This window comes from Macrosteles quadrilineatus, unplaced genomic scaffold (assembly GCF_028750875.1).
Source record: "Macrosteles quadrilineatus isolate MER2022 unplaced genomic scaffold, UCM_ALF_1.0 Scaffold_2__2_contigs__length_208266976, whole genome shotgun sequence".
Classification (NCBI taxonomy): Eukaryota; Metazoa; Arthropoda; class Insecta; order Hemiptera; family Cicadellidae; genus Macrosteles; species Macrosteles quadrilineatus.
The window spans coordinates 167,656,504-167,669,212 of record NW_026542595.1 but is presented as its reverse complement, the minus strand read 5'-3'; the positions used below and the strand labels follow the sequence as shown (position 1 = coordinate 167,669,212).

Here is a 12,709-nt window from a genome sequence, read left to right as displayed (position 1 = left end):
CTACCCTTGACTACAATGTATCGAGTAATCTTAAGTATAATCTTTGCTCAATATTAACAAGTGATGTTTTTCCTTTTGTACTGTATTTGTAATTTCCTAGTATACTGTGGGTAGTTGGCTTATTATGAACACATGCTAAAACTTCAAATCTTTTGTTTACTTTTTACTTGTTATTTAATTCAGCCAACATGGTTACCTAGCAACCCATAAGACTAATGTTAAGAAAATGTGATTTTCAGTTTCATTTTTCTACGGATTCCTGAGAGACTTTTTTAACGCCATATAGATGTTGGCACTCACCGATATGGTCTTTATCACCATGCAAAATTTGAAAACGATTGATTCAGCCGTCTAGGAGGAGTTTGCGTATTACGAAATGCATAAAAGTCGACGTATAAGAGCTTCGCTCGCTTCGCTCGCTCCGCTCAATTACAAATCAACGAGCAAGTGTACAATCATGATTAATTTTTCTTTGATCTTTTAATTTTTTTTTAATAAGTATCAGATATGATTAGTATTATTACAGGTAACAGGGCCGCTTCAGTAAATGGGCGGTGGGCCTGGCCCAGTGGCGCAAGAGGTTTTAGGTTTGTCGGAGAGCATGGAAGAGATAAATCACCCACAAAGTAGGTAAAGAGGGGCACAATTATCTCTTGGGCTCATATCGCATCACATGCAAATTGCAGGCCTGACCAGTAAATCACACTTTGCCAGCTCATATCATATTTTGCCAGCTTTTATGGCTTCTCTGTAATAAGATAAAATTAGGATGAAAGCATGTGTATCTCTTGGCCCAACATCTTAATTGTTCCAAAGTTTTACTAAACCTTCTATAACTAACAAATTAAGTACCTAAAGCTCTGATTTATATATCTATTCCTTTTTTTGCCTCCCCCTCAAGGTTAGTTGTCTGTAAAAATGGGAGGCTATTGTGGGCTGGCAAACCATGAGGACCCCTAGAACCCTCATCTTCTTCGTTCTGGATTTTATGACCAGCATACTTTTTCTTTTGCTGACTCTTCTTTCTTCTTCGCTTTCTTCGTTCTGGATTTTATGACCAGCATACTTTTTCTTTTGCTGACTCTTCTTTCTTCTTCGCTTTCCTATAGAAGAACTCTTATTTCCTTTTCCCTTCTTTTCACTTCTGTTTCAGTCAAAAGTCAGTGGTGTCAAGCAACTAGTGCCGAAGAGGTAAATTCCACCCTATGGTGCATATGGAGCCTCTAGGATACAATTTGACCTCCTGGAGTAACTAGACTTACCCGGGCATGCAGATCTCTGTCTAGGCAAAAAGGCAAGACATTCAGCCCTTTGGGGGAATCCTCCATAGCTCCCTTCATAACTCGTGGAAACTTAAAATGTGATATTTAAAACCAAAACCCTACCAGGACCAAACCTCAATGCAACTCCATAAGTGGCATTGCAAAATTTTTGTGGTTAGCTAACCCAGAAAAATACCCATGCAGTGGGAAAAATAAAAATTCCCAAAGACCAGAGGAGGGTAGAATACCAGGCCCACTGTGGGTCTGGAAGTTGGAGGGAGGGTGGCTAGGCACCCTAGAAGTGCTATGGTCTCTCCACCCTGGGTAAAGGACCTCTAAAGAAGGCCAGAGAGTCAACTCATAGGTTTGGCGAGGGTCAAAACGCAGGGGTGTTGCAGGATATACACCTTCACACTCTGGGAATTAACAACCAGGAGAGTTTGCAACCAGTCTGATAAGACTGCATAGCACATAATTCTAGATTGCAACAGACTTGGAACTAGGAGAACCCCTGTTTAGTCAAAAGCAGCCTGGTGATAAACTAGACGCTAACATTAGGCAAAAGGTCCTGGACCTAGCTGTGCACATGGGTATAGGCTAACCTAGTTAGTGGCAAGTGTGGAGCATGCACAATAAGCTTCGGTTAATGTGCCTGGCCTCAAGTTTAGACAAAATCATTTTTAGAATCACTTTTTATCAAGATAAATTTTTATATTACAGTGAAACCCCTCCTTATAGTATCAATTCTACTTCCTTTCAGAAATCAACATTCCTCATGAGAGATTATTTTTTTTGTGTGATTTTCTTTCTTTCAAAGATGATTCTGCTGTGGAGGATATTTTTTATGATTGCCTTTCATCTATGGGACAACTCCATAGTGGCCAAACTACCACCTATTCTTTTCCCAAGACACTCCCTTTTTACTGACCCTGCATCCTTGTGATTCCTCATTCCCTTATTTCCAAGCAGCTCCGTTCTTTTACCCCCTATCAAAAGCAGCACTGGCTGGATGCAGGAGGGTAGGTGGGTGGGAGTTTTATAGAGGCATGAAACGAGATGCCCTGGTCCCTTGATCCAACACCAACTCTACAACTAACACCACAGTAACCCACCAACACCAGAGGAATGCAGTTCATTATTACTTCACGGTTAAATGCAAACTATAGGAAATAATACTTTTTGACTTCAATAATGCTGTTATGAAAAGCAAAATTGAAAAGAGTGTGGTTAGTAATTCTGTATTTCATTGTGTCTCAAAAGTTAGTATTTTTATTGTCGCTGTGAGTGAGCGTGTTTTATTAATAGTTAGTGTTGAAAGACTGTTGACTGTGTTGAAGACACTTAAATGAAGACTGAAGAGATAAGTCATCTAATAATGGCCTGTTGTAGAGTCTAAACTAGTTGCCCCAAACCAATCATTTGGATGGAATGACTGCAAGTATTTACACCACTTTTTGGTATTAAGATGCAATCAGGAGACAAAACTTGAATAAAATGAAAGCTTTGGTCCGAAAATGTAATCTGAAAGCTTTGGTACGGAAATGTAATCTCTACCTCATGATGGTGTATTCATATTAGTAAACAATACTACAAATCACAGCCTTTAAAGTCAATCAAATGTAAATCATACTTCTTGTTTGTTTTAAAAGTGCCTGCAATTCCAGCTATACCAGCACCACGTACAGATCTGTGTGTATGTTGCGGCGGTAGGTTGAAGGCACTTAAAATTAGGACTGGGCAACTCTCTTTCAGTACTTTGTTTCATGTTGTGTTGGTGGAAGGTGTGGTTTTGGGTTATGATTACTTTGTTTGATGATGTGAAACCATGCAAATAATTATTTTTAAAACAAGTAATGTAAGTATCAGATGTTCAATTTTTTTAAGGATCCTTGAGCCAGGCAAGCTTCAAAATAGACATGTAGCCCATATTTTCATTCAGAAATATCTAATAATAAATCTTTGCAGGACTAAAATCAGTGCCAGATTTAAGGAACTTGCGGCCCTAGGCCAAATTACTTAAGTGGCCCCCCCACCCCTGTGGAGAAAATTCGCTGCGATAGCGGTGAAATTGTGAAAATATCCTACGATCAAGCGGGCATCATCATCGTCACCGCCCATCGTTGATGAATTTTTGGACATCTCCCCTAAATCAAGGCAGTGCCATCATAGACACCCGCGAATGTGGCAAAATTCTGAATATCTCCCATGGGCCACTACCCAGGGACATCATTATCGACACCCGTGACCGCGGTGAAATTGTGAACATTTCCTGAGGGCTACAACTACGGGGAAATCTTCACTGTCACCCAGGAATGAGAAGAAATCATGAAAACTTACCCTAATCAAGGGAATATCAACACCCGCGGCTACGGCAAAATCGCGAACATCTCCCTCGGACTGCAATCACTGGGACATCATCATTACACCCGTGACCGTGTACACCCGCGATATCGGGGACATCTCCCGCGGACCGCAATCACGGGGACATAATTATCGACACATGCGGCCACTGCGAAATCATGAACATCTTTCTAGGGCTGCAATCACGGGGATATCATAGTCGTCCTTAAACCCATTGCGGCCCCCTATTGCTTGCGAGTGGTAAATCTGGCACTGACTATTATAAGGATTTTCCTGTTACGTTCTACGTTTAAAAACACCTTTTATAGATATCATCAATATTTCAAATTTGTTGTATAAAAAGAAGATGTAGTCAATAAAAAATAGGTTTTTATATTGATAAACCTTTTCCTAAGATGATTCCTTATTCCTTATTTCCTCTATCCCTACTATTTTCCCAATGGCTAGGTGGGGATAACCAAATAACCACAAGATTATTGGTTGGATCAAAAGAAATATTTGATTGTATATCATTCTGAAACTGAACTCAGCTTACATTAATCAAAGGTCTTTAGTCAATAGATTTTGGTTTAAAAATCTGCTGGTGTAGTGTTAGAAAAAAATCTATCATCTAATATATTTCATTTTGGGAGTATTTCACACTTATTACCTGAAAGTACAAAAATATGTCAAATAACACATGTAATAATATATTTACTCTTATACTGACTTACAAGATGGTAAATACATTATAAAAGATGGTAAGAGGTGATCGATTTAGATTGGACACTCCAATCATCATCAGACCCAATTAGCGAATGAAAAGAATCTCAATGGCGTCCCTTATATACTACCGGAAGTACCGGCCAAGAAATTTCTATAAGTACAACTGGAGTCAAAATTCACTTTCAACAACAAAGGATTCTCAACTGAATCAATGAAATCCACAACCACCTCCCCTTAATCAACAAACTCAGCTTACCTCATCACAGGCCGCGCAGCGAGGTTTGAGTTGTTCCGAGTAGTGACGCTCGCAGTAGATCTGGTTGAAGTAGACGCAGTACGTGAGATCCACGAGTAGATGATCACAGGTAGTGCAAGTGAAACAGCCGGGGTGCCACAGTTGTAGGTCTCCCAGCTTGGGTGCCAGGATAGCTATGTCATCCACGTGGATGGCCTCCTTACACGTGGCACACGTCTGAAAACCGGAGTGTGATGATCAAGTTGTCAAAAGAACATAAATTAAGAGTTAAGTAGGTACATGGATGTGTTTAAAATCTACAAGCCGGCTTTTATACACACAGCTTGTAAACTAGCTTATACTTGCCGAACTTACTCGAAAGGGTGCTGTTAAAAGAGCTCTAGTTAGAGTTGACGATGTTGTTGTCTCTCACTCAGAAAGAAAATTTAAAAAAATTGTAATTTTAAAATTCCCATGTTATTCTTATGGAGAATAAGTCAACTGCTGTAGTTTGCTTGTTTATGAACATATTTTGATCAAATTTGGAAAATACATTAATTTCTTACTAAACCACAGTACCTTTTAACATTTTGCATTAAAAAAACTTTTTTACCCTCCCTGTTGCAGCAAACCTAAGTAGGTACTCATTAAACTAATTCTGTTTAAATAGGGAATAAATGTGATAATAAAACCAATGTGTTTTAAGGAGACATTTTAGTTTAAATCCAATCAGGCAAATGGAAATTCGCTAAGTCTGCAGGTTTGCTGCGGTGGGGGTATTTTTAAGTTAGCTTAGAGTAGTATGGCGTAAAATATTGCATGTCACTTGTTCAAAATGTGTGTAACGGACTTGTATGGTGATCCCGCACTCGACTTTGTCTCACACGGTCCGGTAAAAACCTATATTCTCAGGACTAGTTACGTAATATACTATTATCAGAATTTGAGAGTTTAGTTTGAAGTTTAAATGCCACAAATTTCAATTTTGGGGTTTAGTTAATTGTGGTTGTATTGTAGCAGCAAAAAAAAAAAAAAACACCAGAGAAGTGTATCTCTAACAATCAAAGTTCACCATATTTTTTATGTTGTTGTTGTTTGTTTTATATTAACTTTATTGAGAGGAGCAACCTAGAAATAAAACAAATTTTACAATTTCATGCAAACATCTCAAAAAACTTTTTTCTAATATATTTAATACAATAGACTGTATTTGGTCTATAAGTTTGATCTTTGCAGTATTTTGCCAGGAAGATACAGGTAGATTGATTCTAAAGATTTTAACACATGTTACCGTTACTTTGAGAGCAAAGTAGCCAAAGACAACAGGTGATCGTTCACTGAAGCCCGATTAGCAACTTGATTATTTGTTCTCTTTAGCAACTTGATTATTTGTTCTTGTACTAACACACACGACCTCGTTGGGGAGGTAAACACAACCTACCTTCTACAAACGCAATTATTTAATTGGTTATTCTTGGAAACTAATCAAATTAAACTGTTGTTACGATTTAATTCAGTTTAACATTCATGGATATAAAGAAGAAGATTGTTTAGAAGCTTTTCACCTCTAAATCATTTTATTCATTATAGTTATTCATTTTAGTTCTGAAAATCAATTTGTGAACACAAAAATTGAAAAGAATTAAGTATGTACAGCAAAATGGAGATTGATTTCCTGAAATGTTTATGGAAAAATGTTTTTGAATATTTTGAAACCAAACAAGAAGTACCGGTAAGCCTTAAAGTGAACTGTAAATTTTAATTGGTTTTATTTTGAAAGGCCATACATTGATGATGACTTATTAAAAAACTTGATTAGTTCATACAAAATACTCAAAACCTTTTTTAAGAACAAATTATATATCCAACATAGTTGTAAAATCTTACCTAGCATCTTTGACTTAAGCATGAACTACGGTACCGGTACTCATTGTCGATGTTTAGTTTGACCAGAACTAGTCTTACATTGAGTTCAATAATGAAATACCTATCCAATCTATTATTTTTCACTAATTAGTAATTTAGTTACATATTCAAGTAATTTTTACTGAAACAATTGTATTTATGTAAGAAAAGCTGTGAAATATCATGTAGTATGAGTAGGCAGCGTATGTTATGCGATAGCATTGCACTATACTCTGACCATATGTTTTGACTGTTTTGTATGTTTACCTAACCCGCCATGTTAAACTTCCCTATCCCAAGCGTGATGTATACAACTTCCTTACTTCTCGAGTGATGTAAAGTATCAAAAACTCACTCGGTGATGTAATGAAACCTATTTAAATAACATTGAGTGAATAACTTAAAAAATATACCACTATGGAGCCAAGTTCAACGCTAGAAATCAGCTGTGCTCTTGAATTTTATTGTTATGTTTTGAAGAATTTTCCTAACCTAGCTTTTGTTTGTAAATGAACTTTACTGTTAGAAGATGAGTGAAATGGATAATGATTAATATTGTTCGTAACCTCCTGTATATTGTCGGGTCAGGTAAAATCTTGTACGTTACACGTTACGCAAGAGCGTGTTTACATCACTTAGGTAAATTATGTGCAACTCGCTTCCGCTCGTTGCACATCCTTCACCTGCGTGATGTAAAAACGCTCTTACTACACTTGTAAGGTAAATAGCTATTTTATGTTTTCAAATCAAACAAACACATTAAGAGGTAGGCCTACTATAAGACTATAGTGATATAGGGAATATAGTGTTTATTGTTTATCCTAAGGATTTATTAATTCACCCTGAAACAATCCTCAATCACATATGTTGACCTTTTAAAATATTCCTAGATTTTTTGCTTATAATCTTAGGATCATAGGACATTAAATGCAAAACCATGCCAGTGTCTATAGGTAGGTTATAACTAAAGGTTGAAATTGAAAATTTCAATTAATACTAAGATTGGTTTCAGTTTTCCACCAACTCTTACTCTTACCAATGGGGGCAAATTAAGGATGAAATATTGAATAATGGAACATTGAATGATACAATCTGAAGGAATGAGGAAAGATTGTCTTACGTTACTTAAAAGTACAATATTTACCGTAGGCGAAATGACTTCTTTTGCATAGGCAATGTCGAGGGCAATCTCATTCCTGGCGTTGACAAAGTCCTCATAGTTGTTGTAGAGGGATGGATCGACGTGTTTGCAGTAGGTCAGTGCAAGGTCCTGCTTTGGAAGTTGGACGACCAACTGTTTATCCCTGTATTTCTCCCCCGGCGTCCCTAGCTTGGGTACCTTGTTGGGTGGCAGACTGCGGAAATACTGATCTATCTGCAACAGTGAAAGTAAAATTAAATAAAAGTCCCTTATTTTGATTTAAAAGTTTGTGATACATATTCATAATTTGTTTTATAGAGATTGATCAAAGTTCTTGCCGGATGCCATAATAACTGATTAACCACATGAAAAAGTATGTCTAACTATAAGATAAAGATTGCAGCTCCTAAAATTCCATTATCTGCCATGGAAATGTGCCTGCCCCCCATAGAGGCAAATCTGAGCTTACTTGATCTTGGGTGTTTGACAATTAACTTGGCACTTGTGAGTCTCAAAGTAAAATCAGCTGTTGAACTTGTTTACATGTAAGCACATGTAAGCATACCTTAATAGCTGTGGTTGTAAGAAAAACTAAGTTTTACAACTATTTAACATTTTAAAAATAAATTACTAGTCCATTTTTTATGCGGGGATATCTCTTATCGTAAACATAATATAACTTCTTGTTGCCCATAATTAGTAGGTTGGTGTTGAATATTTTTATTCAAGAAAACTCACTTCGGTTACATGCAGTTTTAAGTTTCAAATCTTTGTAAAACCCATTTTGAATTAGAAGGTCCAATACTCAAATCATGAGATAGAAATGCAATATCAAAGACTTGAAACTAAGATGAAAGTTTTGCCAAGATTATATTAAGACAATACCTAAAGAACACACCACTCTGGAAAGAGTGTCACATCGTAAATAACACTGTTTTCATGACCACACAGTTTTGTCTGCATGACAAATTTCGCTATTCTTGTTGTCAGTTGCGTAGTTTCTAGTCTCATTAAATGCAGTAATGTCATGTTCTGAGGAGAAACTGTGATCTTTTGTATGTAAAAGTAAAATTAACTCTTTGAGTTATGGGAACTTTTCATTGGTTTGATTTTACCTATGTTATCATAGTAGGTGGAATTGTAGCCTTCTGTGATAATTATTTTTTTTAACCTTGTTTGGCTATGCTCAAGAGCTATTACAACTACTGTAGTACTGTTGTAATACCATAAATAATGAAATACCCTAAGGTATTGTTGAATAATAGTAAAAATGTTTAAACATTAAAGTTCCACAGAAATCTCTCAGTAAAATAGTATTCGAATCTACTTGAAAAAACCATTAAAAAAATTTTCAAATTCTTAAAGAAAGTGCAAGTTTCCATTTTACCTATGACTTATGATTTGTCATTGACCAATGTACTTGAGACTAAACAGTATGTTGCTTGAGTGAAGTTACACAGTGCAGTCAGTGGTCTGTTGTGAAGCGAATGACTTCATTCTTTGGCCCTGTTTTGACTTGGCTGTTGAAACATTTAACGGCAGTAAAACTCACCAGTGTTTCTGCTCGATGACCACATCTTTGCAAACAGCTTTCAACCGAGCAAACATTATGGTGTTGCACTCTTTGATCCAACAAAAACTTTCTGTCTACAGCTTTATAAATCTGCAGCACTTCATAATACGATTATGCACTGGTACAAAGGGGAGTCATGAACTATGGATTCATAAATATTTTGTTTGTTGACGGTTTATTGATAAAGAGATACGTCTTATGTTTCTAGTGTGAAAAGTGAAACGTATGCAAACAGCCCTTATTTTTGCAATGTTTATTTATGCTTTAAGTGTCTAAAAACCTTCTAATGATTTCTGTTAGAAATGAAAACTCAATTTAGATAGAAATCTGGGTCCAAAAACTATTCTTCTCAAAATGACTCGAATTTAGCTACAAAAAACCTTCTCTGCCATAAACTGCATTACTCATCAGTATCAAGACAAGGATGTTTTGTGTGTACTTTAAGCCGAATGTAATGCAAGATGAGTGTAGAATGGAACAAAGTGATCTATGTAGCTCTGTAACAGACTAAGATATCACTGTTTCTTCAGTCAAGACCATTATTTTATTAGTACAAAATGATAAAGGACAGCTGGGCCCCATTTCAAATAATAAAAAACTTACTCTGTTTTATCATCTCTCAGAACCAAACTTGAATCCTGGTCTACGTCAGTAGAATTTAAAATTTAAAAAACAATTGAAACTCGCTAACAAATTATGTAAACTAGTGAATAAATATATTGGAATTTGAAGGCAACAATGGTATCTATAGTCAACATGTCTTGTTTCCACACCATGTCGATGTCACAGCATCAGTTTTCTTGTGCCATTGTTTATTTCGCCTTTGTGAAACAGAAAATTTAAAATGGTAATCAGCTGACCACTTGTTGCCACTTGGGATCCACCTAGCTCTACTTTGTATGGAGATAACATTCCGTCAGTGACTCACCCATTGTTAAATGATCTGTATACGTGCGGTTTACACTGATGATACAGACAACTAAGGTCTACATGCAGGGAGGAAAAAATACAAACTTTTTCGTGTTGAAAATTGAACCCCCCACAAAATCAAGTTGAACCTCCGTAAAACGATTTCATCGATAAGACAAATTTTCTTAAATCTCTTGAAACTTTCATAAAGGTCAATGCTGAAAAACACCTCTATACAACCAACATAGTAATTAGATTAAATACCTCCATAAGACGAATTTGTTTGTGACATGGGCTAGGACTGATTACTCTACAAGACGAATGCGACCTCTATAAAAACAATTTCAAACGATCTTAACCTTCATAGTACATAGTTTTCAAAACAAACAGAAGCTTGTCTCAACATGAAACCCCCAACCATCTCTCTATAAAGAGAAAACTCTATAAGACGAATAAAGGCAATACTATATTAAACCTCGATAAAACAAACCTCTTTATTAAGAATATCTCGATAATTCAAATTTTTCCCCTACCCCTTAATTTATCTTAAAGAGGTTGGACTGCAATTCATTTTGAAGCTTTTAGTGTATCACTGTAGGTAGAACGTTTCCTCAGTAATAATTTCTTGGTGTTTTTGGGTTTTTTAATATATGTTAAATGTTTTCATTAGTCTATAGAAGATGTTAAGGGTCTCGTTCTACATCTTATGATGAACTTAAAACAGGACAACAGTTAATAGAACTAATCCAATGTGTAACATATTATTTTTTAAAACCAATTGGTATTATCATTGACTTTTTCTAGGTGTATCTAAAGGTACCACACATTCGCATTAACATTCAGTTGCAACCATAAGCAGAATGTCCAAACTTAAGGTAAGAAGATCGGTTTACTATGGTCCGAGCAATTATAATAACAGAATAATAAATAATACACTAGCTAATGCCATATTGCAAAACCGGAAAATGTAACAAAAACTAACAATGTAGGTCGATGAAGTGAATTTAGGCAGAAGTAGACATTAAAACAAACAAAAACAACAGACTAAACAGACAAGTTTGATAAATTAACTCAGTTTGGGGGGAAGCCAAATGAGTTCAGTGTTTGGCATTTGCTTGTTCATGTCAATACAGAAATGTCAGAGAACATTGTTCCTGGAGCCCTGGCTTTTACATCTGGGAATCGACCTACTTTTGATGAAGCCATTGTTAAACTATACTTAGACTTTTAAGACATATTAAAATAATGAAAAAATGTTGAAAACATAGAAAAAACTAAGTTTAGTCCTCTCCTAGGAGATTAAGGACTAAGGTTATTTCATGACATTTAGGTCCAGTTCTCTGCTGATAAGAGCTGGATGCATCAAGTTGATATTTAAAATCTAAATATCTTGGTCAAAGACCTGTTTTCTAATTTATTACATCTTCTTTGCTGTTTTGTGTGCATACTCCTGAATACCTGGTCTAGTGAGAGTGCAGAACTTTGACCCTCAAGAAGACCCGAGTTTAAATCCAGACCAGCTTAGAGCTTGATTTAGCTGAATCAATCAGCAACAGGTATAAGAATAAAATTAGTATTAAAAATAGTAGGCTATCTAAGTTTTGAAAAAATATTAACAGTCAAGACGACCTACCTTGTACGAAGGCAGGCCTGGTGGCACCCATGCGTAGCCTTCACTATAGCTGCGATCCCTGGAGTTATGTTTGTCTGGGTCTGCCGAAGGTTTGAACCCCAACCTCTCCTTCACGTTCACCCACTCCACATGGACCACCTCGTGCTGCTCCCTCGGACACTTGCATCCTGAACAGGTCTTCCTGGAAACACAAACACAATTAAATACTTGTATACTCAACAAGTCTTCCTGGAAATACAAACACAATTAAATACTTGTATACTCAACAGGTCTTCCTGGAAATACAAACACAATTAAATACTTGCATCCTGAACAGGTCTTCCTGGAAACACAAACACAATTAAATACTTGTATACTCAACAGGTCTTCCTGGAAATACAAACACAATTAAATACTTGCATCCTGAACAGGTCTTCCTGGAAACACAAACACAATTAAATACTTGTATACTCAACAGGTCTTCCTGGAAATACAAACACAATTAAATACTTGTATACTCAACAGGTCTTCCTGGAAATACAAACACAATTAAATACTTGCATCCTGAACAGGTCTTCCTGGAAACACAAACACAATTAAATACTTGTATACTCAACAGGTCTTCCTGGAAATACAAACACAATTAAATACTTGCATCCTGAACAGGTCTTCCTGGAAACACAAACACAATTAAATACTTGTATACTCAACAGGTCTTCCTGGAAATACAAACGCAATTAAATACTTGCATCCTGAACAGGTCTTCCTTGAAACACAAACACAATTAAATACTTGTATACTCAACAGGTCTTCCTGGAAATACTAACACAATTAAATACTTGCATCCTGAACAGGTCTTCCAGGAAACGAAAACACAATTAATTATAATTTTAATTAATTGTATACTGAACAGACTACTGAAAACATGTACAAAATTAAATGTGTTTACGCTGAACGGTCCTTCTAAAAACACAAACAACATTTAAAGACTCGTAAAGTTATTGAG

The 12,709-nt window shown here is 36.1% G+C and overlaps 1 protein-coding gene across 4 annotated transcripts in view; it reads right to left on the bottom strand.

The window, feature by feature from the left end:
• LOC128985864 (four and a half LIM domains protein 2) overlaps nucleotides 1-12,709 on the bottom strand; it is a 316,238-nt gene that overhangs the window by 144,485 nt on the left and 159,044 nt on the right. For all 4 annotated transcript variants that reach the window (XM_054405812.1, XM_054405813.1, XM_054405810.1 and 1 more), the window contains 3 exons: nucleotides 11,725-11,905; nucleotides 7,613-7,843; nucleotides 4,585-4,800 (listed from right to left, as the gene is read on the bottom strand). In XM_054405812.1, the coding sequence (XP_054261787.1) occupies nucleotides 4,585-4,800; nucleotides 7,613-7,843; nucleotides 11,725-11,905 (628 nt within the window). The remainder of the gene's footprint in view (nucleotides 1-4,584; nucleotides 4,801-7,612; nucleotides 7,844-11,724; nucleotides 11,906-12,709) is intronic.